Source organism: Lithobates pipiens, unplaced genomic scaffold (assembly GCF_037356315.1).
Source record: "Lithobates pipiens isolate NorthernLeopardFrog02 unplaced genomic scaffold, aLitPip1_a1.2 Scaffold_16, whole genome shotgun sequence".
In the NCBI taxonomy this organism is placed as follows: Eukaryota; Metazoa; Chordata; class Amphibia; order Anura; family Ranidae; genus Lithobates; species Lithobates pipiens.
In genome coordinates this window covers 547,890,100-547,915,444 of record NW_027507748.1, presented here as the reverse complement: position 1 = coordinate 547,915,444, position 25,345 = coordinate 547,890,100, and the positions used below count along the sequence as shown (strand labels likewise).

The following is a 25,345-nucleotide window of genomic DNA, read 5'->3' as shown; positions in this document are numbered from 1 at the left end:
TGCGTGACACTCCACTTGCCATTGAGGCTCTTGACGGGAGACCTTTACAGCCTACCCATGTGACTCATGAGACAGTTCCGTTGTCCATGGCCGTAGGGGCTCTTCACCATGAGATAATCCAATTCCAAGTTATTTCCTCACCCAGATTTCCGCTGGTTATTAGTTATCCTTGGTTACAGAGGCACAACCCCTCTTTTGATTGGCTCCGTGCTGAGGTTCTCTCCTGGTCACCACAATGCAGTGAGATATGCTTCCTGAAGGTATCCAAGGTCCTGTGCACTGCTTCACTCCCCTCCCTGCCGGAGGAATATCATGATTTTGGCGATGTCTTTGATAAAGGTCAAGCCGGTAGTTTGCCTCCACACCGGCCTTATGATTGTGCAATTGACCTTCAACCTGGTGCCATACCTCCTCGTGGCCGGGTTTACCCTTTGTCGGTCTTGGAGCATAAGGCCATGGATGAGTATGTTGCTGACGCACTTTCTCGAGGTTTCATCCGCAAGTCCTCGTCTCCTGCTGGTGCTGGTTTCTTCTTTGTGAAAAAGAAGAGTGGTGAACTGAGACCCTGTATAGATTATAGGGGTCTCAATCGTGTCATGATTAAGAATGCCTACCCGATTCCATTGATTACAGAGTTATTTGACCGTCTCAAGGGTGCATCGGTTTTCACAAAGCTTGACCTGAGAGGGGCATGCAATCTCTTGCGCATTAAGGAGGGCGACGAGTGGAAAACTGTGTTTAATACCAAAACAGGCCATTATTAATACCTGGCAATGCCTTTTGGCCTTTGTAACGCCTCGGCAGTTTTCCAGGAATTTATTAACAATGTCCTCCGAGATTTGTTGCAGTTGTGTGTGGTGGTTTATCTCGATGATATCCTCATATTTTCCAAGTCCCTGGAGAGCCACCACACAGATGTCTGTCATGTACTTCAGAAACTAAGAGCGAACAATCTCTATTGTAAACTGGAGAAGTGCGAGTTCCATCGTGAACAGGTTACATTCCTGGGCTACGTCATTTCCACTGCTGGTTTTTTGATGGACCCAGAGAAACTGTTGGCAGTCCTACAGTGGCCTCGACCCGTGGGTTTACATCCTCTGCAGCGTTTCCTGGGCTTTGCCAACTACTATCGGAAGTTTAATCGTAACTTCTCGTCTCTGGTCAAGCCTCTACCTGATATGACCAGAAAGGAAGGTAACCCACAAAGTTGGTCTCCGGAGTCCATTAAGGACTTTGAGACTCTCAGGGCTGCCTTTTTCTGCTCCTGTGTTGGCACATCCTGATCCTATGTTGCCTTTTATCCTAGAAGTTGATGCTTCTGAGACTGGAGTTGGCGCCCTTCTGTCTCAACGTCCTAACTCTGAGAGCGCAATGCATCCGTGTGGCTACTTTTCCAAGAAATTGTCACCTGTTGAATGCAGTTATGAGATTGGTGACAAAGAGCTGTTGGCGATTATTTTAGCCCTGAAAGAATGGAGACATCTCCTTGAAGGTACCACTGTGCCTGTTCTTATTCTTACTGACCATAAGAATCTTACATTCTTGTCTGAGGCTAAGCGACTCTCTCCTAGAAGGGCACGATGGGCTCTTTTCTTGTTGAGCTTTAATTACATTGTCTCATCCTTACCCAGTACTAAGAATGTAAGGGCTGAGTTGATGGAGAGGATGACCGCCAGGATACGGGACAGGCTTGAGGCCCATGATGTGGTCTGGAGCCCATGGAACCTACGGGAGCTCCGGAGGTGAAAATGCCGCAGGGACCACACACGGTGACTATACCCCCTACCTTTCCTTACCCCTCCTTCCCCACGTTCCCATCTCCCTCCTTTTTCTTTTCTCTTCTCTTTATCTCCTTTGCTATTCTCTCTCTCATCCTCCTTACCCCTCTTACTTCCTATCCTTCTCGTCTCCCCTCTTGTTCTTCCTCTATCTCTACTGCTTGGTACTCCTATATCTCTCTGCCAGTCTCTTTCACCCTTTTCCTCATGGCTGGTGTTCCTATGTGCCTTGCTGCTCCTCTAGCACACTACTTCGTAGATGCTGCTACCCATGAGAGGTTAATACTGTTGGTAGCTGTTTATGATCGGGTGAGGGGCTACCCTACTGGACCCTAAGGTGGGCAACACCACTTGTTGATTAACAGGGTCGGCCCGATTGTTCGCGGGGGGCCCCCCCGGGGCTGGCGGTTGCCGGCCCTGGGGGGCCTACTGGAACGGGCCACTGGTTGGGTGGTCCCTGCAGCCCTCTCTTCTCTGTTCTGACTGTTCTACTATGTTGTAGTAATGCATGACGTGTAATGCACTCTTTGAATATAAATAAATATATTATTTGGAAAAGAATGTAAGGGCTGATGCCTTGTCATGACAATTTTCCTCCACTTCCAAGTCGGAGTCTGTTCCAGTTCCTATGATTCCTCCTGATCGTATCTTGGCTACGGTTCGCACCAGTCTTACTTCTCCTTTGGGTGACAAAATTCTTGCTGCTCAGGTCCATGCTCCTCCTGATAAACCTTTTGACCACTGCTTTGTCCCAGAGAGTCTCCGTCATGCAGTGCTCCAGACTTGCCTTTCTCCCAAGGCAGCTGGCCATCCTGGGAAGAATCAACTCATTTGGGCCATCTCCCAACAATTCTGGTGGCCTAGTCTACAGGCTGATGTTACTGCCTTCATAGCTGCCTGTCCCGTGTGTGCTCAGAGTAAGACTCCACGACACCTTCCAGTGGGCCTCCTACAACCCACACCCAATGGAGAGAGGCCCTGGACTCACCTGTCTATGGATTTCATTGTGGAATTGCCCAACTCCCAAGGCAACACTGTTATCCTTATGGTGGTTGACCGGTTCTCAAAGATGTGTCATTGTATTCCACTTAAGAAGTTGCCCACCTCTAAGGAACTGGCTTCCATTTTTGCTCAGGAGATCTTTCGCTTACATGGGCTACCCAAGGTGATTGTCTCAGATAGGTAGAGTCAGTTTGTCTCCCGGTTCTGGCGAGCCTTTTGTGCACAGTTGGGAATCCAGCTTGCGTTCTCTTCTGCGTATCACCCGCAGTCTAATGGGGCTGCAGAAGGAGCCAATCAGTCCTTGGAGCAATTCCTATGTTGCTATATTTCTGACCATCATAACAACTGGTCTGACCTATTACCTTGGGTAATACCTTGGAGTTTGCTCACAACAGTGCCTTGAATTCTGCCTCCCGTTTGTCTCCATTTATGGCAAATTATGGTTTCCAACCTTCCATGTTGCCTGACTCGTTTGTTCCGCAGATTATTCCTGCATTAGAGGAGCATCTCCATGGTCTTCGTTCCACTTGGGTACAAGTCCAGGAGTCTTTGCATCATGCTAATGATAGGTACAGACTCCATGCTGACCACAGATGCCTGCCTGCGCCTTCCTACCAGGTTGGGGACAAGGTCTGGCTGTCATCTCGCAACCTCCGGCTTCGTGTTCCCTCACTGAAGTTTGCACCTCGGGTTATTGGGCCTTTCCATATCCTTTGCAGGATTACGCGTTGGACCTTCCTCCTTGCGCATCTCAAATGTGTTTCATGTCTCCTTATTGAAACCGTTGGTCTGTAACTGTTTTACCACCTCGGTGCCACGTCCTCACCCTATTCAGGTTGAGAACCATGAGTAGTATGAAGTACAATCCATTGTTGACTCCCGTAGGTTCCGTGGGTGCATACAGTACCTGGTGCATTGGAAGGGGTACGGTACGGAGGAACGCTCCTGGATTTCATCCTCTGACGTACATGCCCCTGTCCTCCACGAGTTCCATAGACGGTTTCCCCTCAAGCAAGGTGGCCCCCTGAGGGAGAGGGGTCATGGGTTTGCAAATGTCAGGGCTGGTTTAGCCCTTCCTCCTCTGGGCTGGCCACTCAGCTGTCGGCTAATTGTCAGCTCTCTTCTCTTTCCACAGTTACCAGCTGTTCCCGATGATGCTGGTCTAACCTGCCTATTTAAAGCCTTCCAGCTCACTCTTTCCTTTGCCTTCGCGTTGGTCACATCACAAGGAACCATCTCCTGCTGTTTGTTTCAAGACTGGCTTGCTGACATCCCTCCTGGCTTCTTATCCTGCTTGCAGTTGCTCTCCTTGGATCCCTGACTTCTGGACTGGCCGATTACCTGATCTGGTTTATGAACTTTGGACTGGCTGACTACCTGATCTGGCAACTGGACTCTGGCTATGCTTGACTACGCTTTTTTCTATTTACCTTTTTATTAATAAAAAAGTGTGATTTGATTGTACTTCTGTCTCAGTCTGTTTCATTGTTTCTGACAGCAAAGCAATCCTAATCCAACTACTAAAAATAATTTAGAGAAGGCACGACTGGAATATGATCTTTTTCTTACAGAATCATCTGATAAATTACTGCGTCGTTCCAGACATGCTTTCTTCATGAAATCTAACAAACCAGGCACATATCTGGCGAGGGCACTCAGATCAACAAATAACAAATTTAAACCAATTAGATTAAAAAAAATATATACAAGCCACCCCCTTAAAATCGTTCACAAATTTCGTTCTCAATTAAATACACTATACACGGAATCAAATACATTCAATTCAAACGAAGCAGATTCCTTCTTCTCACAAATTAACCTACCTGAACTAACGGTTTCACAAAAAACACAACTTTAGGTACCTATCATGGCAGAGGAAGTAGAAAAGGTAATCAAAGAGTTGAAAATTTATAAAAGACCAGGACCAGATGGTTATTCTGCATTATACTACCGCACCTTTTCAGACTCTATTTCCCCTATATTGGCAGAGGCATTCAATAGCAATGCTAAATCTTGATTAGGGATGAGCTTCGTGTTCGAGTCGAACATATATGTTCGACTCGAACATCGGCTGTTTGTCCGTTCGGCGAAGTCCGAACATTTTGGTCCGTTCGCGACAAATTCGTGTGGCGCTCACGGCCCACAATGCACTGCGATGGCGCAGTGCATTGCTGGCTCATGATTGGCCAAGCATACACTGTGACCCCGCATGCTTGGCCAATCGCAGCGCCAGCAGCGAGGAGAGCCATGATTGGCCACAGGCAGGATGCCTGTGGCCAATCATAGCTCAGGCTGTGTAGTGCACGCCCCACACTATATAAGGCCGCCAGCGCGGCGGCCTTGTGTAGTGTGTTGGCGTTTGAAGCAGTGGGTGTTCTGTGTACCTTCAACACAGTACACACCGATCGTTTTCGCCCGATTTTCGATCTTGCTGTTGTGTAGTGGTTGTTGTCTGCGTGCCCTGACCACAGTATACACCGATATATTCACCTCACCTATATAGCTAGTGATCTATCTTTTATAATAGAGCTTGCAGTCAGTAGTGTTAGGAGCTTGTGCGTGCTGTCTGCGTGCTCTGTACCCAGTACATACCGCTATATCCACCTACATAGCTGTTCTCTATTTGAGCCCACTTGCCATCTGCAGGAGTTATTGGAAGTTGTGTGTGCCTCCAGCACAGCACAGTATACATCTGTATATACCCCTTTATCTCTGGTGTTTTATAATAAAGGCATCTGCAGGAGTTAGTGGGTGTTCTGTGTACCTTCAACACAGTACACACCGATCGTTTTCGGACGATTTTCGATCTTGCTGTTGTGTAGTGGTTGTTGTCTGCGTGCCCTGACCGCAGTATACACCGCTATATTCACCTCACCTATATAGCTAGTGATCTATCTTTTATAATAGAGCTTGCAGTCAGTAGTGTTAGGAGCTTGTGCGTGCTGTCTGCGTGCTCTGTACCCAGTACATACCGCTATATCCACCTACATAGCTGTTCTCTATTTGAGCCCACTTGCCATCTGCAGGAGTTATTGGAAGTTGTGTGTGCCTCCAGCACAGCACAGTATACATCTGTATATACCCCTTTATCTCTGGTGTTCTATAATAAAGGCATCTGCAGGAGTTAGTGGGTGTTGTGTGCCTCTAGCACAATATACACTACCCAACTGCTTTTTTACCCAACTCCCTTCAGGCCATTACCATGTCTGGAAGGCCAGCAAGGAGAGGCAGATATGCGCGAGCCGATAAAAGAGGGCAAGCAGGCTCTGTGTCTAGAGACAACAGTGCTGGTCGTGGACGCGGTGCATTGTCATCAGCACGTGGCCATGGGACACGCTTGTCCTTTTCGGCAGCTGGACATGTTGAGCCGCAACATGCCAACGATTGGTAGAGTGGATGACCAAGCCCTCTTCATCCTCCTCATCCTCTCTCACCCAGTCTCAGGGTACTAGCAAAGCAGCTGGCAACGCATCGTCTTCCCTCCTCTCAATGTCATCATCAGTGACTCCTTCCCTAGACCCACCACGTCCTCCTGAGGAGTCTCCTGAACTCTTTGAGCACAGTGTTGGGTACATGCTCCAGGAGGATGCCCAGTGTTTTGTGGGCTCTGATGATGACACTCAGCTAGAGGAAGGCAGTAGCGTGAGTGCAGAGAGGGGATGCTCAAGAAGGACAGCAATCTGGCAGTCATGTTCCACAAGCTGCAGCACACTGCCAGGTTTGCTACAGCGATAAAGAGGGAGGGGATGATGAGGGCACTGACTCCACGTGGGTGCCTGGAAGGAGAGAGGAGGAGGAGGAGGAGGAGGAGGAGGCACATGTCCAACGAGGCAGGATGCCCTCCGGGGGCCAGCTTAGGGGCAGCACACCGACTGAATCACACCGCAGAGCTCCGCCTGTGCAGGGCGCTGCCTCTGCGCGTTATTCTAAAAGTTCTTTGGTGTGGGCCTTTTTTGAGACGAGTGCATCAGATCGCACCGCTGCTATTTGCAACATATGTCTCAAGCGTATCTCACGTGGCCAAAACATCAGCCGCTTGGGCACCACATGCTTGACCAGACATATGTTGACCTGCCATGCAGCTCGTTGGCAAGCGTACCTCAAAGACCCACACCAAAGAACAAAGCGGACCTCTCCTTGCTCCTCATCAGCTGGCATCTCCAACCCCACTAGACCTTCAGTCCTCTCTAAAACCTGCTCTGAGAGGAATGAAGGTGTAGAATTAGGTGTGTCACAGCCAAGTGCTTCCGGGAACTCTGCTAGCGGTACACCCACGTCCGATTATAGCAGGCAAATGTCCCTGCCCCAGCTGCTGGACCGGCGAAAGAAGTTCACTCCCAGCCATCCACATGCCCAGCGGTTGAATGCTAGCTTGGCTAAATTGCTAGCACTTCAACTGCTGCCTTTTCAGTTGGTAGACTCGGCCCCCTTCCGTGAGTTTGTACAATGTGCGGTTCCTCAGTGGCAGGTCCCCAAACGCCACTTTTTCTCACGGAAGGCGATTCCGGCTCTCTACCGGCATGTGGAAGGCAATGTCCTTGCCTCGCTGGACAGGGCGGTCAGCGGTAAGGTGCATATTACCGCTGACTCATGGTCCAGCAGGCATGGACAGGGACGTTACCTGTCTTTCACGGCCCATTGGGTCACTCTTCTGGCAGCTGGGAAGGATGCAGGACAAGGTGCAGTAGTGTTGGAGGTTGTTCCGCCACCACGCCTCCAAAATGCTACTATTGGTTGTGACACACCTCTCTCCTCCACCCCCTCCTCTTCTTCTTCCTCCATGGCCTCTTCCAGTGCTCTGTCCTCAGAACCAGCGGTGCTTCGTAGGCGTTCCAGGGGCTACGCAAGTACGCAGGCAAAACGATGCCATGCCGTGCTTGCGCTGGTTTGTTTGGGGGACAGGAGCCACACTGGGGCGGATGTTTTGTCAGCTCTGCAGGGGCAGGCCGAGAGGTGGTTGACGCCACGCCAGCTTAAGCCAGGAATGGTGGTTTGTGACAATGGCACCAACCTCCTCTCTGCCCTCCGACAGGGACAACTGACCCATGTGCCCTGTGTAGCTCACGTCCTTAACCTGGTGGTGCAGCGGTTCTTGGGCAGGTACCCCGGCTTACAGGATGTCCTGAAGCAGGCCAGGAAAGTGTGTGCATTTCCGCCGATCATTTAATGCCTGTGCTCGGCTGGCTGAGCTCCAAAAGGAGTTGAACCTGCCCAAGAACCGCCTTATATGTGACATGCCCACCAGATGGAACTCAACGTTGGCCATGCTGCAGCGGCTGCACACGCAGCAGAGGGCCATCAATGAGTACCTGTGCGACTACGGCACCAGGACAGGGTCAGGGGAGCTCGGTTTTTTCTCACCACGCCAGTGGGGCATGATCAGGGATGCATGCACTGTCCTGTCACCGTTTGAGGAGGCCACAAGGATGGTGAGCAGTGACAGTGCATGCATCAGTGACACTGTACCTCTTGTCCACCTCTTGGAGCATACGCTGCGTGGAATAATGGACAGGGCACTTGAGGCAGAACAGAGGCAGGAAGAGGAGGACTTCCTTGCCTCTCAAGGCCCCCTTTATCCAGACAGTGTTCCTGCTGTGCCACCCATCACACAGGAAGAGGATGAGGAGGAGGAAGAGGAGGAGGAGGATGATTGTGTCAGCATGGAGGTGGAGGCTGGCACTCAGCATCAGCAGCAGCAGCAGTCTTGTAGGGATGATTTACAGTCCCAAGAAACACGTGGACTTGTACGTGGCTGGGAGGAGGTAGCTGCGGATCATGTTGTCCTTAGTGACCCAGAGGACTCCGGACCGAATGCCTCAGCTAACCTACGCTGCATGGCCTCCCTGATCCTGCAAAGCCTGCGGAAGGATCCTCGTATTCTTCGGATCAAGGAGAGGGACCATTACTGGCTGGCCACTCTCCTTGACCCACGGTACAAGGGTAAGGTTGCCGACCTTATCTTGCCATCGCAGAGGGAGCAGAGGATGAGACATCTCCGGGAGGCCTTGCAGAAAGGTCTGTGCAACGCGTTCCCAGAGACTGGGAGGTTACAAACTCCTGGTCCTGGACAACGTGTTGCTGAGGCATCGGTCAGAAGGAGCGGTGGAGAAGGTGGCCGTCTGACTGATGCTTTCAGACAATTTTTTAGTCCGCAGCCCCAAGGTATGATCGGTTCCAGCACCCATCGCCAGCGTCTGATTTACATGGTGCAGGAATACCTAGGGGCAAGGTCAGACTTAGACACCTTTCCCACCGAAAATCCTCTGGCTCACTGGGTCTTGAGGATGGATCACTGGCCAGAGCTTGCACAGTATGCAATTGAGCTACTGGCCTGTCCTGCATCCAGCGTTCTTTCGGAACGCACTTTCAGTGCTGCTGCTGGCTTTGTTACCGATCACAGGGTGCGCCTGTCCACCGAATCAGTTGATCGACTGACCTTCATCAAGATGAATCAGTCTTGGATCACCCACAGCTACCAAGCACCTGAAGCTGATGTAACAGAATAATTTGTTTTGAAATATCACATCCCTTCAAGACTGCCTATGCTGATGCTGAGTGACTGTCCTGTTATGTTGATTGTCTATCCTCTTCCTCCTCCGCTGATATGTTGGAAGAACATTTCTGGTTCTGGTTGATGCCATCAGCCCAATTTTTCTGCCCCTGTTTAAGTACAATTTTTGATGCAATGCTTTGCAGCAGGGCTAATTCCTGCAATAAAACTAGAGTATATGGCAGAGGTTGCAGTGTGGTGGCACCAGCACCAGTGCCTAAGGCCCAATTTTTCTGCCCCTGTTTAACAGGGACATGTAATTACAATTCTTGATATAATATTTCACAGGAGGGCCCCTTCCTGTGCCCACCCAGAGTAACGGTGAGGACTTATAGTGTTGTGGCACCAGCACCACAACCACCAAAGGTCAATTTTTCTACCACTGTTCAACAATGGCATGTAATTACAATTCTTGATATAATCGTTCACAGCAGGGCGTTTCAGCGCCCACCAAGAGTCACTTTGAGGGCTTACAATGTTGTGGCAAAACCAACACCTTGTTCCGCCATTTCTGCAGAGCATATAGGGCAGGCCCCATACTTTCAAACATCCAATTTACAAACATCTCCTACTTGCAAACGGAAGGAGACAACAGCAAGTGAGATGAAAAAAGATGGACGACAAAACAAATTATACAGGGGTGATAACCCTTCCCTATGTTTTCCAAAAAGCTTAAAAATAGTTTTTTTGACTGGAGCTACACTTTAAAAATGTACCAGTTGAAAATTACAAACAGATTCAACTTAACACAACAAACCTACACAGTCCCTGTCTTGTTTGCACCGCCTGTATACTGCTGTTCTGAGTATATAGGGCCTGGGGGCCACACGCATTTCCTTTTTTTAATATGGGTACAGGGTTCCCCTTAATATGCGTACAAGACCCAAATAGGCTGGTAATGGGCAGGGAGGGCTACCCATGCCATTTTTCTCAATGATTTTCAACCATATTGCAGGAACCAGATATAACATTAAAACCGCAAGCAGTTTTAAATGGTGTTATTTCCGTTTAATGTCATTTTGTGCAGGGACTGTTCTAAACACAGGAAACACGTGGCACTTCACAGGCATACTACAGACACCCCCCAGGCACCATATTTAAAGGAATATTTCACTTTTTTTTCACTTTAATCGTCATTAAAATCAGTGCTCCCGCCAAAACTGCCATTTTTTAAAACATTTTAGGCATTGACCCATGTCCCCTGGGGCAGGAGCCAGGTCCCCAAACCCTTTTTAGGACAGTATCTTGCATATTAGCCGTTAAAATTAGCACTTTTAATTTTGAATGTTCGAGTCCCATAGACTTCAATGGGGTTCTAAAGTTCATTCGAATTTGGGGTCCGTTCGAAAGTTCTGGTGCGAACCGAACCGGGGGGTGTTCGGCTCATCCCTAATCTTGATATCAAAATTCTTGCAAAGATCTTAGCATCCCGTCTAAGTAGATTCATTGGCACACTTATAAATCATGATCAAGTTGGCTTTATGCCAACACGACAAGCAGGCGATAATGTACACCGAGCAGTTCTTTTAGCACAAATTGCCAAAACACGTCACATTACAGAAGTGGAGTTTTGCCCCAAATTTTACTAACTGGATCAGGGCACTATATAATAAACCTAAATCATGTGTTAAATATGCAGGTTATAAATCTGATACCTTTAATATTGAAAGGGGCACTAGGCAGGGGTGTCCGCTTTCACCCGTTATTTGCACTTCTTATAGAACCACTTTCCCAATGGATCAAATCAGATCCCACCATAACGGGTATTGAAGTAGAGGGATTTCAACACAAAATGTGTCTATTCGCGGATGATATCCTCCTATTTCTTTCATCGCCACAAGTATCAGGCCCTAACCTAATGCCATTTGCTACCTTCTCTGGCCTTTTCATTAATCCCAAGAAATGTGTAGCACTAAATGTATCTCTTTCAAATTTAGAATTAAATTCAGCTAAGGTAGGTCTCCCCTCTAACTGGGCAGATAAATCAGTTCCATATCTAGGATTACACCTCACTGCATCACTCTTGGATCTTTTTTCAGCTAATTACCCTCCAATGTTAACAAATATAACAAATTTTTGAAATCTTGGAACCACCTTCCTTTATCATGGTTTGGAAGAATCCACACAATAAAAATGACAGTCTTACCCAAATTATTGTACCTTTTCAGAGTCTTACCAATTCCAATTCCTGCCTATTACCTGAGAATTATACAGAAAAAGGCAAATACATTTATATGGGGTTCTTCTAGACCACGTACACAGCAACACACACTTTACTCACTCCCCAAATTAAATGGAGGTCTAGGTTGTCCTAATTTCACATCTTATTATAGAGCAGCACATATAGCATCATTAACTAAATATCATGCACTACAAGAATCCCCTCTATGGGTATCAATCGAAGCTGCTGAATGTGATCCCTTGTCAATTTGGCTCTCACCGAGAGATCGTAGAGGGTTGCATAATCCAATTACAAAACATTTTGTTTCCCTATGGGACAGATACAAATTCAGAAATCAGTTGCAATCATTACATAATCTTCTATCTATTTACAAAAACCCTGCATTTTACCCAGCATGGGTATCTCCTAGATCTTTCAGAGCATGGGTGTCAGAAAGCATGAATCAGACTGAGACAGAAGTACAATTAAATCACACTTGTTTATTAATAAAAATAAAAAGGTAAATAGAAAAAGCATAGTCAAGCATAGCCAGAGTCCAGTAACCAGATCGGGTAGTCAGCCAGGCCAGAAGTCAGGGATCCAAGTAGAGCAACAGCAAGCAGGATAAGGAGCCAGAAGGGGTGTCAGCAACCCAGTCTTTAAACAAACCACACGAGATGGTTTCTAGTGATGTGACCAAGGCGAAGGCAGAGGTGAAGTAAGCTGGAAGGCTTTAAGTAGGCAGGTCAGGCGAGCATCATCAGGAACAGCTGGTAACTGTGGAGAGAGAAGAGAGCCTGCAATTAGCCGACAGCTGAGCGGCCAGTCCAGAGAAGGAAGGGCTAAGCCAGCCCTGACAATGGGCTAGAATTGATATGCTGCAGATGCACATGTTTGTGAATTCCTCGTCCTTTATCCCTTTCCCAACCCTCTGTGATAATTATGGAATACCGTAATCAGAACTATTTAGATACCTCCAGATAAAAAATTTCTTTATGCCTCTTTTAACCACAGACAGTTCACTAACTAATTTAACTTTGAAAAATATTGTAAAAATGACCTGCATTCTAGGGGCATAATCTCAACCTTATATGTTCAATTGTTAGCTAAATCTGAAACAGTAAAACCAGCTTATGTCCAGAAATGGGAGGTGGACTTAGAACAAAAAAACTGGAAACCCCAGAATGGAATCAAGTCTGGTTAACAACCAAAACAGCCTCTCCCAATATATTAGCGGTAGAGGCGAATTATAAAGTACTAATAAGATGGTACCTTGTACCGGCTACAATAGCGAAATATGTGCATAACTACTCATCAGATTGTTACCGTGGATGCGCTGACTTAGGAACAAATTTCCACATTTGGTGGTCATGTCCCAAAACTCAAATTTATTGGAATGAGATCTTTACTATAGCATCTAAAATGTTAGGAATATCCAGATCCCTCAATGGCACTCATCAATCAAAAGCCACACTTTCTAACACACACCCAATTTAAATTAATTGTTAATTTATTCACCGCAGCAAAATAAACACTTGCAAAAGCCTGGAAATCCCCTTCATTGATTGTGGATGAGGTAGTGAATAGGATGAACAACACTATGATGCAAGCCAAACTGGCAGCTCTTGAAGCTGACATGCTTATCAAATTTGAAAAAGTATGGCATCCGTGGATAAAAAATGATTTACCATCAAATTTTAACAAAGAAGTTCTATTACCATGGTAATTACCATGGTAGCTCACCCGATGGGTAAGTGATTACAGTATATGGATTCTGAGTGATATGGCAGCCCTCGACTCGACCCTGCAGACCTCTCTTCTTCCCTTCCTAGTTTCTTCTCTTCCTATCTTTCCTTTCTTCTCTATCTATTCCTATTATGATTTTGAAGCTCTTTCCTACTTAAGAAGCTAATTCCTCTAATAAACCATATCATTAATATGCGTTATTGTTATAGTAGTAATTATAGTTGAATATATCATTTACATTGTATTGAATATATAACTCTGAGCTTCATTACTTCTGTTGTATATTATGTACTTAACCTATTGTCAAATACTCTATTGTATGTTCAATAAAATATTTTTGACAAGGAAATGGAAATTACCAGAACCCCCTCAACTCTCAGCATGGAGGGTACTTTTAAACATGGTTCTGCCCCTATATAAACTTTTATGGGACAGAATTAGCCTAAAAAATTATACAGGGGTTGCTATAGTTCCAATTGAGCTGCAGAGATTAATGTTGATTATAGTTGGAGGATGAGATACCGATGAATGTGATACTATGCTGCAAGTAATGAAATAACAAACGTCGTAAACCCAAGAGTAACATAAATGACATTACAACTATTGTTAAGAAGATATTTTTTGTCATGTTGACAACTGTTCTCATGTGTAATGTTTAATAACTTCAATAAACATTCCTTCTGTTGAAAAAAAAAATGTCCATGATACAGAGCACATGGGAGATGAAGAGCATGCAATTTGCTTCATCTTGGTAATGCCCGATACGACACTACAGGCATCTGGTGGGAAAAAAGCCTTTTACAGAGATCTTGGAGAGTAGATTTTGTTTCCCCCAGCAAATTAATGACATCATGGGCTTCATCTTGCGCATGCACACTATGACAATACAGCGATATCTCGCAGTTTCGGAACAGGATTTCCCTGAAGGTAATAGTGACATCTCTGTACATAAACACTGCCTTCACTGAAGTACAAGAGGAAAAAAGATATTTAATCAGTTCCCACCCAGGCCAATTTTGACATTTCTCTGCTACGTGCAAAAATCTATTTTTTTGCTAGAAAATTACTCAGAAGCCCCAAACATTATATATGTTTAATTAGCTGAGACCATAGAGAATAAATGGCGATCATTGCAATTTGTTATGTTACACAGTATTTGCACAGTGATTTTTCAAACTCAATTTTTTGAGGAAAAAATACACTTTAACGAATTAAAAAAAACACAAGCTATAACCCATTTGTTTTGTAAAATATAAAAGATGATGTTACGAGTAAATAGATACGTAACATGTCACGCTTTAACCACTTTAATACCAGGCACTTTCACCCCTTCCTGCCCAGGACAGTTTTCAGCTTTCAGTGCTGTCGCACTTTGAATGACAATTACGCGGTCATGCAACACTGTACCCAAACAAAATTTTTAACATTTTCTTCCCACAAATAGAGCTTTCTTTTGGTGGTATTTGATCACCACTGGGTTTTTATTTATTATTATTTTTGCTAAACTAAAAAAGACCGAATTAAAAAAAAAAAAACGTTTTCTTAGTTTTTGGTTATAAAATTTTGTTTTCTCCTTCACTGACAGGCACTGATGAGGTGGCACTGATATGTAGAATTTATGGGGACTGATATGTAGCACTGATGGGCACCAATAGGCGGCACTGATATGCAGCACTGATGGGCACTGACAGGCAGTACTGATAAGCAGCTGTGATGGGCACTGACAGGTGGCAATGATTGGCATTGACAGGTGTCACTGATGATGAGGTACTGATGAGGTTTTAACAGGTGTTACTGTAGGGCACTGATTGGCACTGTGATGGCAGGGCACTTACAGCTGTTTGTGATGGGGCACCTTTTTTGAAGCTTTGGTGGCACATCTGATGGGGCTGTGCAGATAATAAATGTGCTCATTATCAGCACAGACCCCCCTCTGATAGGAAGAGCCGCCGATCCGCTCTCCCTGTCAGCGCAAACCGAGAAATGCAGTTTACCGGCACTTCCTAGTTCACTCGATAATCAGCTGTTCACGTGGTAAGAAGCCTCTGTCAAAGGCTTCTTACCACAATCGGAGATGCGGCGTGCACTGGCATGTTATCCTGCTGGACATCATGATGCCCAGTCAGGATAACGGATTCACTTCCCAGCCATCAATCTGCTATAGGCTGGGCGGGAAGTGGTTAAAAATTGTGCACATTAGTGGCTTGGCGCCAAGGGGTTAAACAGACCTCTGATGTCCCACTTTTGAGACAGAACAAGGAACTGAGGATATAGTTCCCCAATTTTTTTTTTCTCTCAGCAGCATTTACTGCACTCCAGATGAATGAACAGGGAGCTTTCTGTACAGAGGCATCCTGTCCATTCACAAACTAAAACACAGTTATATATTTACCAGCGCCCCCATCCTGAAAAGATCCCACTGTGTGCCCCAAGCTGCTAACAGCCAGTGGGGAAAAAAAGGAGGTGTAGCCAGCAGTGCTGCAGGGGAAAGGGGCACATGGGGGCCTGGGTAGCAGGGGGAAAGGATCAAAGACAGCCAGGGTGATTAGTATAGTTGGGGCACAATTACGGGAACCAATCGCTCTGTGTAAGGCTCTGTGATGACACTCTGCACTCACAGGTAGTGACTTGAAGGATTTTAAACATAATTTAATGTAGAAGAGGTGCTGGACCACAGATCAGTCAATTTGGATAGCATCGGGCAGAAGGCGAGTATTACAGTGAGAGCTATTTTTTTTAATCTAGCGTTGTACAAATCTTTTATCTGTGTCTTTACATGCAGGCCTGCTGAAGTGAGGACTATGCTGTCAACCTTTGCATTTTTTTTTTAGGGGGGGGGGGGGGGGGTTCCAGTACCAGTACCACTGCAAGGGTATTTTTTAATTTTTATTTTTCTGGAGTTAAGCTTTACAAAAATCATTTATAAAAACATACGGTATATACTCACCTCTACATATATACTTACACTGATGCTGCAGATCTCCTCCGTTGGCTCTAAGAACAGAGTTATCACATGACCACTGATCACTCAGTTCTTTGTTGGGAATGGGGAGCAAGGACTGTCTGTCACCACTCACTGGACTGCTGGGCAGGAGCGGTGGTGGGCGCAACTAGTTCCAATGCTCAGCCATGCACTGAGAGGTGCAGCCAGCTGTCATTTAGGCATCTGGGTTCCAGAACCCAAGAGCAGTTTCACCACTTCTGCTGATAGCGGGCTATAGTCTGCTGAGTCCCGGTCACAGGAAAACAAAAGTGCATTCCTGTTACCCACAAGAGAAGTATGGCCAAAAGCTTCTTATACCATACTGCACGGGAAGATTGGGAGGATCATATGTATCACATCTCACTTATTTGTTTATTTATATAGCATTATGTTGTTCATTGGAACCTTTTGCTATCCCAACCAAACTGCTATATTGTTTTAAAATATATCAGAAAGATTTTGAATGACAAATTAGGTACTTTAATGATGTATGTATTTAAGACATCTGTGTAAAACATTTACTCACTACAGAAAAAGTTGATTGTTTTCTCTTTTCTAGGCGATTTTGCTGTCTTGCTGCAGACTGGTGTTCCAGTAAAGAGGGTCCTTTGCTTCAGTCTGATTTCATCATTTCTCTCATATCTGGGAATGGTGGTTGGAGTTGTAGCCAGTAGGAGTTCTGCTCATATAACTCCTTGGATATTTGCTGCCACTGCTGGGATATTTTTATATGTGGCACTTGTAGATATGGTATGCTATTTATTGATTTTATGTCCATACGTGTGGAAATTTTATTATGCTTACATGTGGCCCATATATGTCTGTCCTTAAAGTGGTTGTATACCCTTTTTTGGTAACTTTTACCTACAGGAAAGCCTATAATAAGGCTTACCTGTAGGTAAAAAAAAATATCTCCTAAACCTGTACGGTTTAGGAGATATTCCCCTCAGTATTCGCCGCTGACTGCAGCGGCGCATGCACACGAGGGGATTCTCGGCCTGAAAATCCAGCAGTGGCCGGCGGCCGGAAAGAAATCTCCCGCGCACATGTGCGGGAGTGACGATACCCGGAAGAAACGCCGAGGGAGCATGTCAGCTCCCTCTGCGTGGATCGTGCCAGATGTCAGGGCCTCGTTCTAAGGTAAGTATTTCATAATGAGCTAGTATGCGGTGCATACTAGCTCATTATGCCTTTTGCTTTGCAGGCGTTAAAAAAAAAAAAAAAATAGCGGGTTTACTACCGCTTTAAAGCATAAGTTCTCCATTTGAAGAATAAATAATAAATGCATTTTTTTCAGGCAAAAAATTTGCATTTATTTTTATTTTTTTCTAAGGACCCTGCAGAGCATTACAACCACAATCTGCAACCTTAGGCTCCTGCAGACTCTCAGGCAGTTACCGAAGAGCAGGAAACTTAATGGACTAAAATCACTCACCAGCTCATTGAGCTGGTGAGCTCATTAAGTCATCAGCCGAAATGGGTACTTGAAGGCATAAATTTACAGGAAACGGTGAATGAATGATACGGCCGTCTGGCCCGGCACAACTGTTTTAAAATCATAACAGCAGGTGCGGGGTGAGGATCCCTCACAGGGAGGAAATGGAGGGGGGAGAGTCTGCAGATGCTAGAACATGTTACATGTTCTGCCCTAAAAACGGGTGAAAAATGTGAAAAGACACACAATCACTTGAAGTGCTAAGGGGTCTTCTAAAGTGAAGGACAACAGGGACATTGGTATTCCAAGACTGGGTGGATGCTGCCATCCTCAGGTGAGGTAATCCGATGGAAACTACAAAAAAAGCCAAAAGAGAAGGCGCACACACCTAGTGCATTACCAACGACAATTTAATGAAAAATAAAATCCATTAGCCTAGTTCTGAGGAAGGGGGTGCATCCCTGAACTGCTTCAGCTTTACCCTGTCATGGTCCTGCACATGTCTATACATTGTGTGATTTTTTATGGCTGAATTGAGAGTTGTGTTTTGTGAGTAGCCACTTTTTGAGGTGCGTGCGCCTTCCATTTTGTAGGGTGGAAAATGTAATCTGTTCCAAAAGATGAACTTAGCCTTTAAATAGTAATAGTATGATATACCATTCTATCTTTTTTTTTATCTGAACCCAAGAACTGAAAGTTTTCTGGATGGTGGCATTAGTGAAGGCCAGAACATTTTATGTGTCAGAGGAGTTAGAACTTTATTTTTGTAGATGATAGTGCTGACAAATTCTATGCTACTTTACAGAGTATATAAAACCATTCAAATCACTTCTGTGTGCCAGATCTTGCATCTTTAGGCTGGGTTCATGCATGCATGTAATTGGTCAGCGTTTCACATCCGTTTTTGATCAGTATAAGGTCAGGTTCGCATCAGGATTTTATCCTGTTTTATCCTGTTCACAATGGAATGCATCTGCGAATCAGAAGCGTTCCCATAGAATCCGCTTGCAATTCGCACCACAATGCCCAGAAAAAGCACACTTTTTTGGGCAATGCGGAGTGCGAATGCAATGCACATATGTGAACCAGTCTCATTCAAATTAACATATGCAAATTGGATGCGGTGTAAGCCAGCATCTAGGGGTGAACACAGCCTAAGCAAACCTGCACACACTAGGACTACGTTGTTTTGTGAAATCTCATTAACCTAACTGTATTTTTTATTTTATTTTTTACCAAAAACAAAGAAAAGAAAAAGGGTAATAATAAGCAGTTAGTCTATTAATTTAATGACCCTTATCGTAATATGTGTAATGCTATTTTATGAATTTTAAGTAGCCAAAGTAAATCGTACAGTAACTACATTGTGTCATCTTGTATTCAGCTGCCCCAAATGCTACACTGCGAGAGCTCCAACCTTTGCCAAGGAATGGACTGCGTCCTCCACAGTACTGGCTTCCTGTTTGGATGTGGCATTATGCTGTGCATTGCCCTGTTCATGGACCAGATGGTGTTTCTCAATTTATAGAGAAAAGGACAGCGGCTCTCAGGAATTGTCAAGTGGATCAGCAAACAAACATTCTTTTAAGATTTTTATCCTTAAACATAACTCAAAGCTCCAACCAAGTCATAGGATTTTTGGAAACATGAACTGGTGCCAAATTCATAACATACTAGTTTTTATAATCCTCTCAGTGTAAAATAGAAAAGGGTTGTATATATACCTATGAGGGATAAGCTGTGTTCTTGTAGCACTCCTCATACCATTTTACCTCTTACACAGCAGAACAGGACATGCATCTCATTTACTCACGTTAAGTCACCTGGTGCCCGGCCTGTCTTTTATATTGATTGGAACCTGGGCGAACATTTTATTTGTCCCCCCCCCCCCCCATGCATCTTCACTCTCCACCCCAACATCCCAAAAAACAAACACACAGACTTCTCTAAAAAAAAAAAAAAAATTTTATGGGCCATACTACCCCCATAGTTACACAGGACCCCCTTCCCTCATACTACCCCCATCATTACACAAGACCTCCCTTCCCTTCACAGGCCTCTGCATTGCATTCCCTACACAGCAGTCTCACCTTGATAGTGTCCAGAGGACGTCAGGCGAACACAAGCACACACCGCTGAACCCTCTGGTGAAGACTATCTTCAGCGAGCCGATGCTCGGCGGCTTGTCAGACATGGTGAGGCAGAAGGGTCGGTGTGACTGTGCCCTGGACAAGCACTCTTCATGGACAAGGTTTACCTTACCGAGCTGGCCAATCACTGCAGAGGCTGCAAACATAACACCCAACCAATCACCAGCACCCCCAGCATTAAATTCTGCCCTCATCTCCTGAGTAATAGCCAAATCCACTTCTCAACTATTTGCAGGCAGCGCAGGCTCCAGGGGCAGCTTAGCTGCTTTGGGCCCCACAACAATGACTAGGCCCTGAACAGCTGCCCCTTTTGCCCTGTGTTAAAGATGGCCCTGCCTGGTGCAGTAGGACTATTAAAAACATGAAACCTCCTGCATGTTCCCTACTATTAATAAAACTTTTTTATTAAGCTTGTTTTATTTGTGGATTTTTAACTATATAGAATCTTAATTTAAGTGTCTAACAGAACATGTCAGTCTCTCATTAAAACACAAATACATTTAAAAATTAACAAATGGAGATAGGAAAACTGAAAGCTGTAAAACTTTTTGTGATGGCAAATACCAACACTGTCTGGGAACAAACCCTAAGCTGCCCATTTAAAATCAAACCTGTTGAACCAATTTAAATTGGTATTTTGATGTTCCAACAGAAGTCGAATTATTAGGCCTGATTCACACCTATACAAGTTGCAGTTTGCATATTGCGGGTGCATTTTGCATTTTTCAATAGATGAATTGAATATATACATTGTAAACAGTAGTGTGTTGATTACCTATTATACTAAAGGTCGGCATGTGGAATTAATAAACATCAACAGATTTCAGTTGTGCCCCACTAGGCCGGCCCCCCATGGAAAATGTGCCTAGCTGCTGAGTCCATCTCCCTATCCCTGCACTGATTTGCACTGCATGGTGGCACTGAGAGGCAGCACCAATAGGCTGCACTGATCAGCAGCACTGATGGGCATGAATTGGCAGCACTGATGGGCAATGATAGGCAGCACTGATGGGTGGTACTGATTGGTGGCATTGGTTGGCACCGATAGGTGGCTCCGACAGTTGATACTGATTGTCACTGACTGACAACTGACAGGCGGCATTGATTGGAAGCAGTGATTGGCACTGACAGGCACACTGGCACTGATTGGAATCATTGACAGAGAGGGGGTATCACATTGAGCAGATATTGGGGCTTGTAAGAGCCGCTCAGTGTGTGGCACTGTCCTGTATTGTAATGTAACTGCATGCAGGGCGAGAGAGGAGCTGTCAGAATTCAGTAGTGATGTTGAGGTGGGCGGGGACGAGCAGCTATCGAACACCAGCCAATTATTGGGCTACTTAGGAAAGGGGACGGAGCCATATACACAAAGTGGCCCGTCCAGACCCCATCCCATTGGCTTGTGTTCGATAGCTGCTTGGTCCTGCCCACCTCATCACTGCTGAGTTCTGACAGCTCCTCTCTCTCTTTGCATGCAGTTACATTACAATACATGACAGTATTACACTCTGAGCAGCTCTTACAAGCCCCAATATCTGTACAATGTGATACTGTCTCACAGGCAGCCTTTCACAGCAGCCCAGGCAGATCTTGGGAGACAACAAGCATGGGGATACACAAAAACTGTATGGGTGATTAGGGTGTGCACAGACACATGCCTATGTTTTTATGGATGGAGGAATCTTTTTTTTTTTTTTTTTTTTTTGTGCTTACTGATAAAAAAAAGTTAACAGTGTATGGCCAGCTGAAGCTGACGTTCCTTAACAAAGTTGTGTAATAATGTGGAAGAGTCTCCCCCAGCAGGGGTTTTCACCTGCAAAAATCAGAAAATGAAATGGTTTAAAAGATTTTATTTAGAATTATGAACAGGTCATGAACACACATAAACATTTAAAATATGAGCTCTTGTCAGAGATAAACGTGAATATTAAATTTTACAGTATTACAGTCCTGCAACAATGTTTTATCAATGTTAACAATGCAAATTTCCAACGCGTTTCAACATGCGTGATCAAAGTCTTCTTCAGAGGTCTAATTTGCTGTCAAAAGACATATATACAATCATTATCCATATATTAACCATATAAACTTTAACAATGCAAAATCCCTCCTACACTCATTGAAGTAAATTACAAAGACAACATAATTACCAATGAAGGATGCACACGAAAAATTCTCCTGACCGTAGTTCTCCTTAAAAGTCAGTCAGACGATCCCTTATCTTTGTGCAGAGTCACTCTCATGTGACAAACAAGAGGCCACAAACAAGGCAGCCAAAGACGAGCGGAAAAAGGTAGGGTTCCAAGTACCTGCAGCAGAGGTCCCAATAATTATTTTATAGTTTATTGTAAGTCAGGATGTGATAGGTGAAGTATGGGGAAAGAGTTGATGTTGTGAAAAATGTATAATGTCAAGAAAATATGAAACAGAAAAGGTAGTGCCTCAACTACCAAAATATGGATGAAAGTGGTGATAAAGGAAGTGTGGAATCGTCCCTAAACAATTAGTGTGCAAGAAGAAGAGGACACTAAGGTCCAAGGTAAAATATGGGAGTGTGCAAGAAAAGGGAAAGAGAAACTATGATCCGGGTGGACAATCAAAAACCAAAAACCAGGATCAACTGAAATTGCAACTAATGTGTATGAGATGAAGACCAAAGGAGTGAGTATGACTAAACACAAAAAAAAGGGTGAAGAAATTCTACCTAATGAAAAGGGAATGAATAAGGAGGATGGAAGGGGACAGTGTGGTAAAGGGAAAAGTGATGTGTATAGAGTGATATAGCATCCCAAAGTGATCACCACTCTTCTATTCAAACTTTATTATATGTTCTTAAATTAGTACTTTCAATATTCAGTCCCAACGGTCAATGAGTGCAACATCTAAAATAAATGCCAAACTGAAGGGAAAGTTCCCCATGTGGCCCTATTAGGACTGATGACTGTGGGGATTACCTGAAAAGAATTTGGAACATGTATGATAATCAATAAATCAAAAATGCTCCAGAAACTGCCCAAGATATCAGGCAAAGATAAGAACAGTATAGTAACAACGGTATAAAAGACTAACCTGTATTAAATTTGGATAGTATGTACACCGACCTTCAACGCCGGGTGCTGGGAATCGACTGGAGACTCCCAGCAACACCGGTACTAAAATGCCATGCCAATAGATAGATACAGGTGGCCAAGGGAGGTCCCTCTGTTGTCGCCACCTGACGCCCATGGCAGTGCGTGTGGCTTCCTCGGCATTCGGGAAGGCCAGAAGCCCCGGCCGCCAACGTCACTTCCGCCGCAATGGCGGGACGAAGTGACGTCACGTGCAGACAGCGTGCGAGCGTGAGAGTAAAGACGTCCGGAATTGATCTGGAAACACCGCCGGCAGGAAGGGAGGGCTCCATCTTGTGGGCAAAAAAATTATTTCACCCATCAAAGGAGCATAAAGGAGGCAGTTGGGATTGTCTCTTTTCCTGCCGTGAAGGCACATGAACACGAAATCCCAAAAAGGAGCAAGACACAGAGGGCACAGGAGTCTAAAAACAAAAAAAGGGGGTATTTACTATGCTCAAATATTTTTCATTATAACTAGGGATAAGCCGAACACCCCCTGTGTTAAGAACAGTCCCTGTACAAAATTACATTTTTAAAGGAATAAAGGTCATTTAAAACTGCTTGCGGTTTTAATGTAATGTCTGGTCCCGGCAATATGGATGAAAATCAGTGAGACAAACGGCATGGGTACCCCCCCAGCCCATTACCAGGCCCTTTGGTTCTTGTATGGAAATTAAGGGGAAACCCACACCCAGATTAAAAAAAATGAAAGGTGTGGGGCCCCCAGGCCCTATATACTCTGAACAGCAGTATACAGGCTGTGCAAACAAGACAGGGACTGTAGGTTTGTTGTTAAGTAGAATCTGTTTGTAATTTTGAACTGGTATATTTTTAAAGTGTAGCGCCAGCCAAAAAATCTATTTTTAAGCTTTTTGGAAAACATAGGAAAGGGTTATCACCCCTGTAACATTTCTTTTGCTGTCTGTGCACCTCTTCAGAAGATTTCACCTCACTTTCTGCCCCAACTACAAATGTTTTTTTGAAAATTTGGGTTTTTTAGTGAAACAAGGATTGGTGATTAAGTGTCAGTGGAGAGGAGACATGTTTTTCTCATATCAACTCTTACAGAGAGAATTTCCCTTCCTAGGGGTAGATTTCATATCACTTCCCGTTGTCTCCTCCATTTGCATGTCGGAGTCCTTTGTAAGTCGGATGTTTAAATGTAGGGGCCTGCCCTATATGCTCTGACATTTAAAAAAAAAATATTTGGTTACATCAGCATCAGGTGCTTGGTAGTTGGTGGTGATCCAAAACTGATTCATTTTTATGAAGGTCAGTCGATCAAACGAGTCGGTAGACAAGCGCACCCTGTGATCGGTTACAAAGCCTCCAGCAGCACTGAATGTGTGTTCCGAAAGAACACTGGATGCAGGACAGGCCAGTAGCTCAATTGCATACTGTGCAAGCTCTGGCCAGTGATACATCCTCAAGACCCAGTAACCCAGAGGATTTTCGTGGGAAAGATCTTATCTTGCCCCTAGGTATTCCTGCACCATGCAAATCAGACGCTGACGATGGTTGCTGGAACCGATCATACCTTGGGGCTGCGGACAAAAAAATTGTCTGAACGCATCGCTCAGACGGCCACCTTCTCCACCGCTCCTTCTGTGACTGACTGAAGCCTCAGCAACACGATGTCCAGGACCAGGAGTTTGTAACCTCCCAGTCTCTGGGAAGGCATTGCACAGACCTTTCTGCAAGGCCTTCCAAAGAGGTTTCATCCTCTGCTCCCTCTGTGATGGCAAGATAAGGTCCACAACCTTACCCTTGTAACGTGGATCAAGATGGTTTGCCAGCCAGTAATGATCCCTCTCCTTGATCCGACGAATACGAAGAATACGAAGATCCTTTTGCAGGATCAGGGAAGCCATGCAGCGTAGGTTAGCTGAGGCATTCGGTCCGGAGTCCTCTGGGTCACTAAGGACGTCATGATCCGCAGCCACATACAAGTCCATGGGTTTCTTGGGACTGTAAATGATCCCTTAAAGACTGCTGCTGGTGCTGAGTGCTAGGCTCCACCTCCATGCTGACTCAATCCTCCTCCTCTTCCTGTGTGATCGGCTGGCCACCAGGAACACTGTCTGGATAAAGGGGGCCTTGAGAGGTAAGGAAATCCTCCTCTTCTTGCCTCTGTTCTGCCTCAAGTGCCCTGTCCATTATTCCATGCAGCGTGTGCTCCAACAGGTGGACAAGAGGGACAGTGTCACTGATGCATGCACTGTCACTGCTCACCATCCTTGTGGCCTCCTCAAATGGTGACAGGACAGTGCATGCATCCCTGATAATGCCCACTGGCATGGGAAAAAAACACCAAGCTCCCCTGACCCTGTCCTGGTGCCATAGTCGCACAGGTACTCATTGATGGCCCTTTTCTGCATGCACAGCCGCTGCAGCATGGCCAACGTTGAGTTCCACCTGGTGGGCATGTCA

At 45.2% G+C, this 25,345-nt stretch overlaps 1 protein-coding gene across 4 annotated transcripts in view; it reads left to right on the top strand.

The window, feature by feature from the left end:
- The window catches only part of SLC39A5 (solute carrier family 39 member 5), a 162,241-nt gene that overhangs the window by 119,316 nt on the left and 17,580 nt on the right, over positions 1-25,345 (top strand). For 3 of the 4 annotated variants that reach the window (XM_077483386.1, XM_077483384.1, XM_077483385.1), the window contains exons 11-12: positions 16,780-16,970; positions 19,040-20,214. The exons of the other annotated variant lie outside the window; for it this stretch is intronic. In XM_077483386.1, the coding sequence (XP_077339512.1) occupies positions 16,780-16,970; positions 19,040-19,183 (335 nt within the window). In that variant the 3' untranslated portion in view covers positions 19,184-20,214. Of the gene's footprint in view, positions 1-16,779; positions 16,971-19,039; positions 20,215-25,345 lie in introns of those variants that run through there. 4 annotated transcript variants of the gene reach the window in all.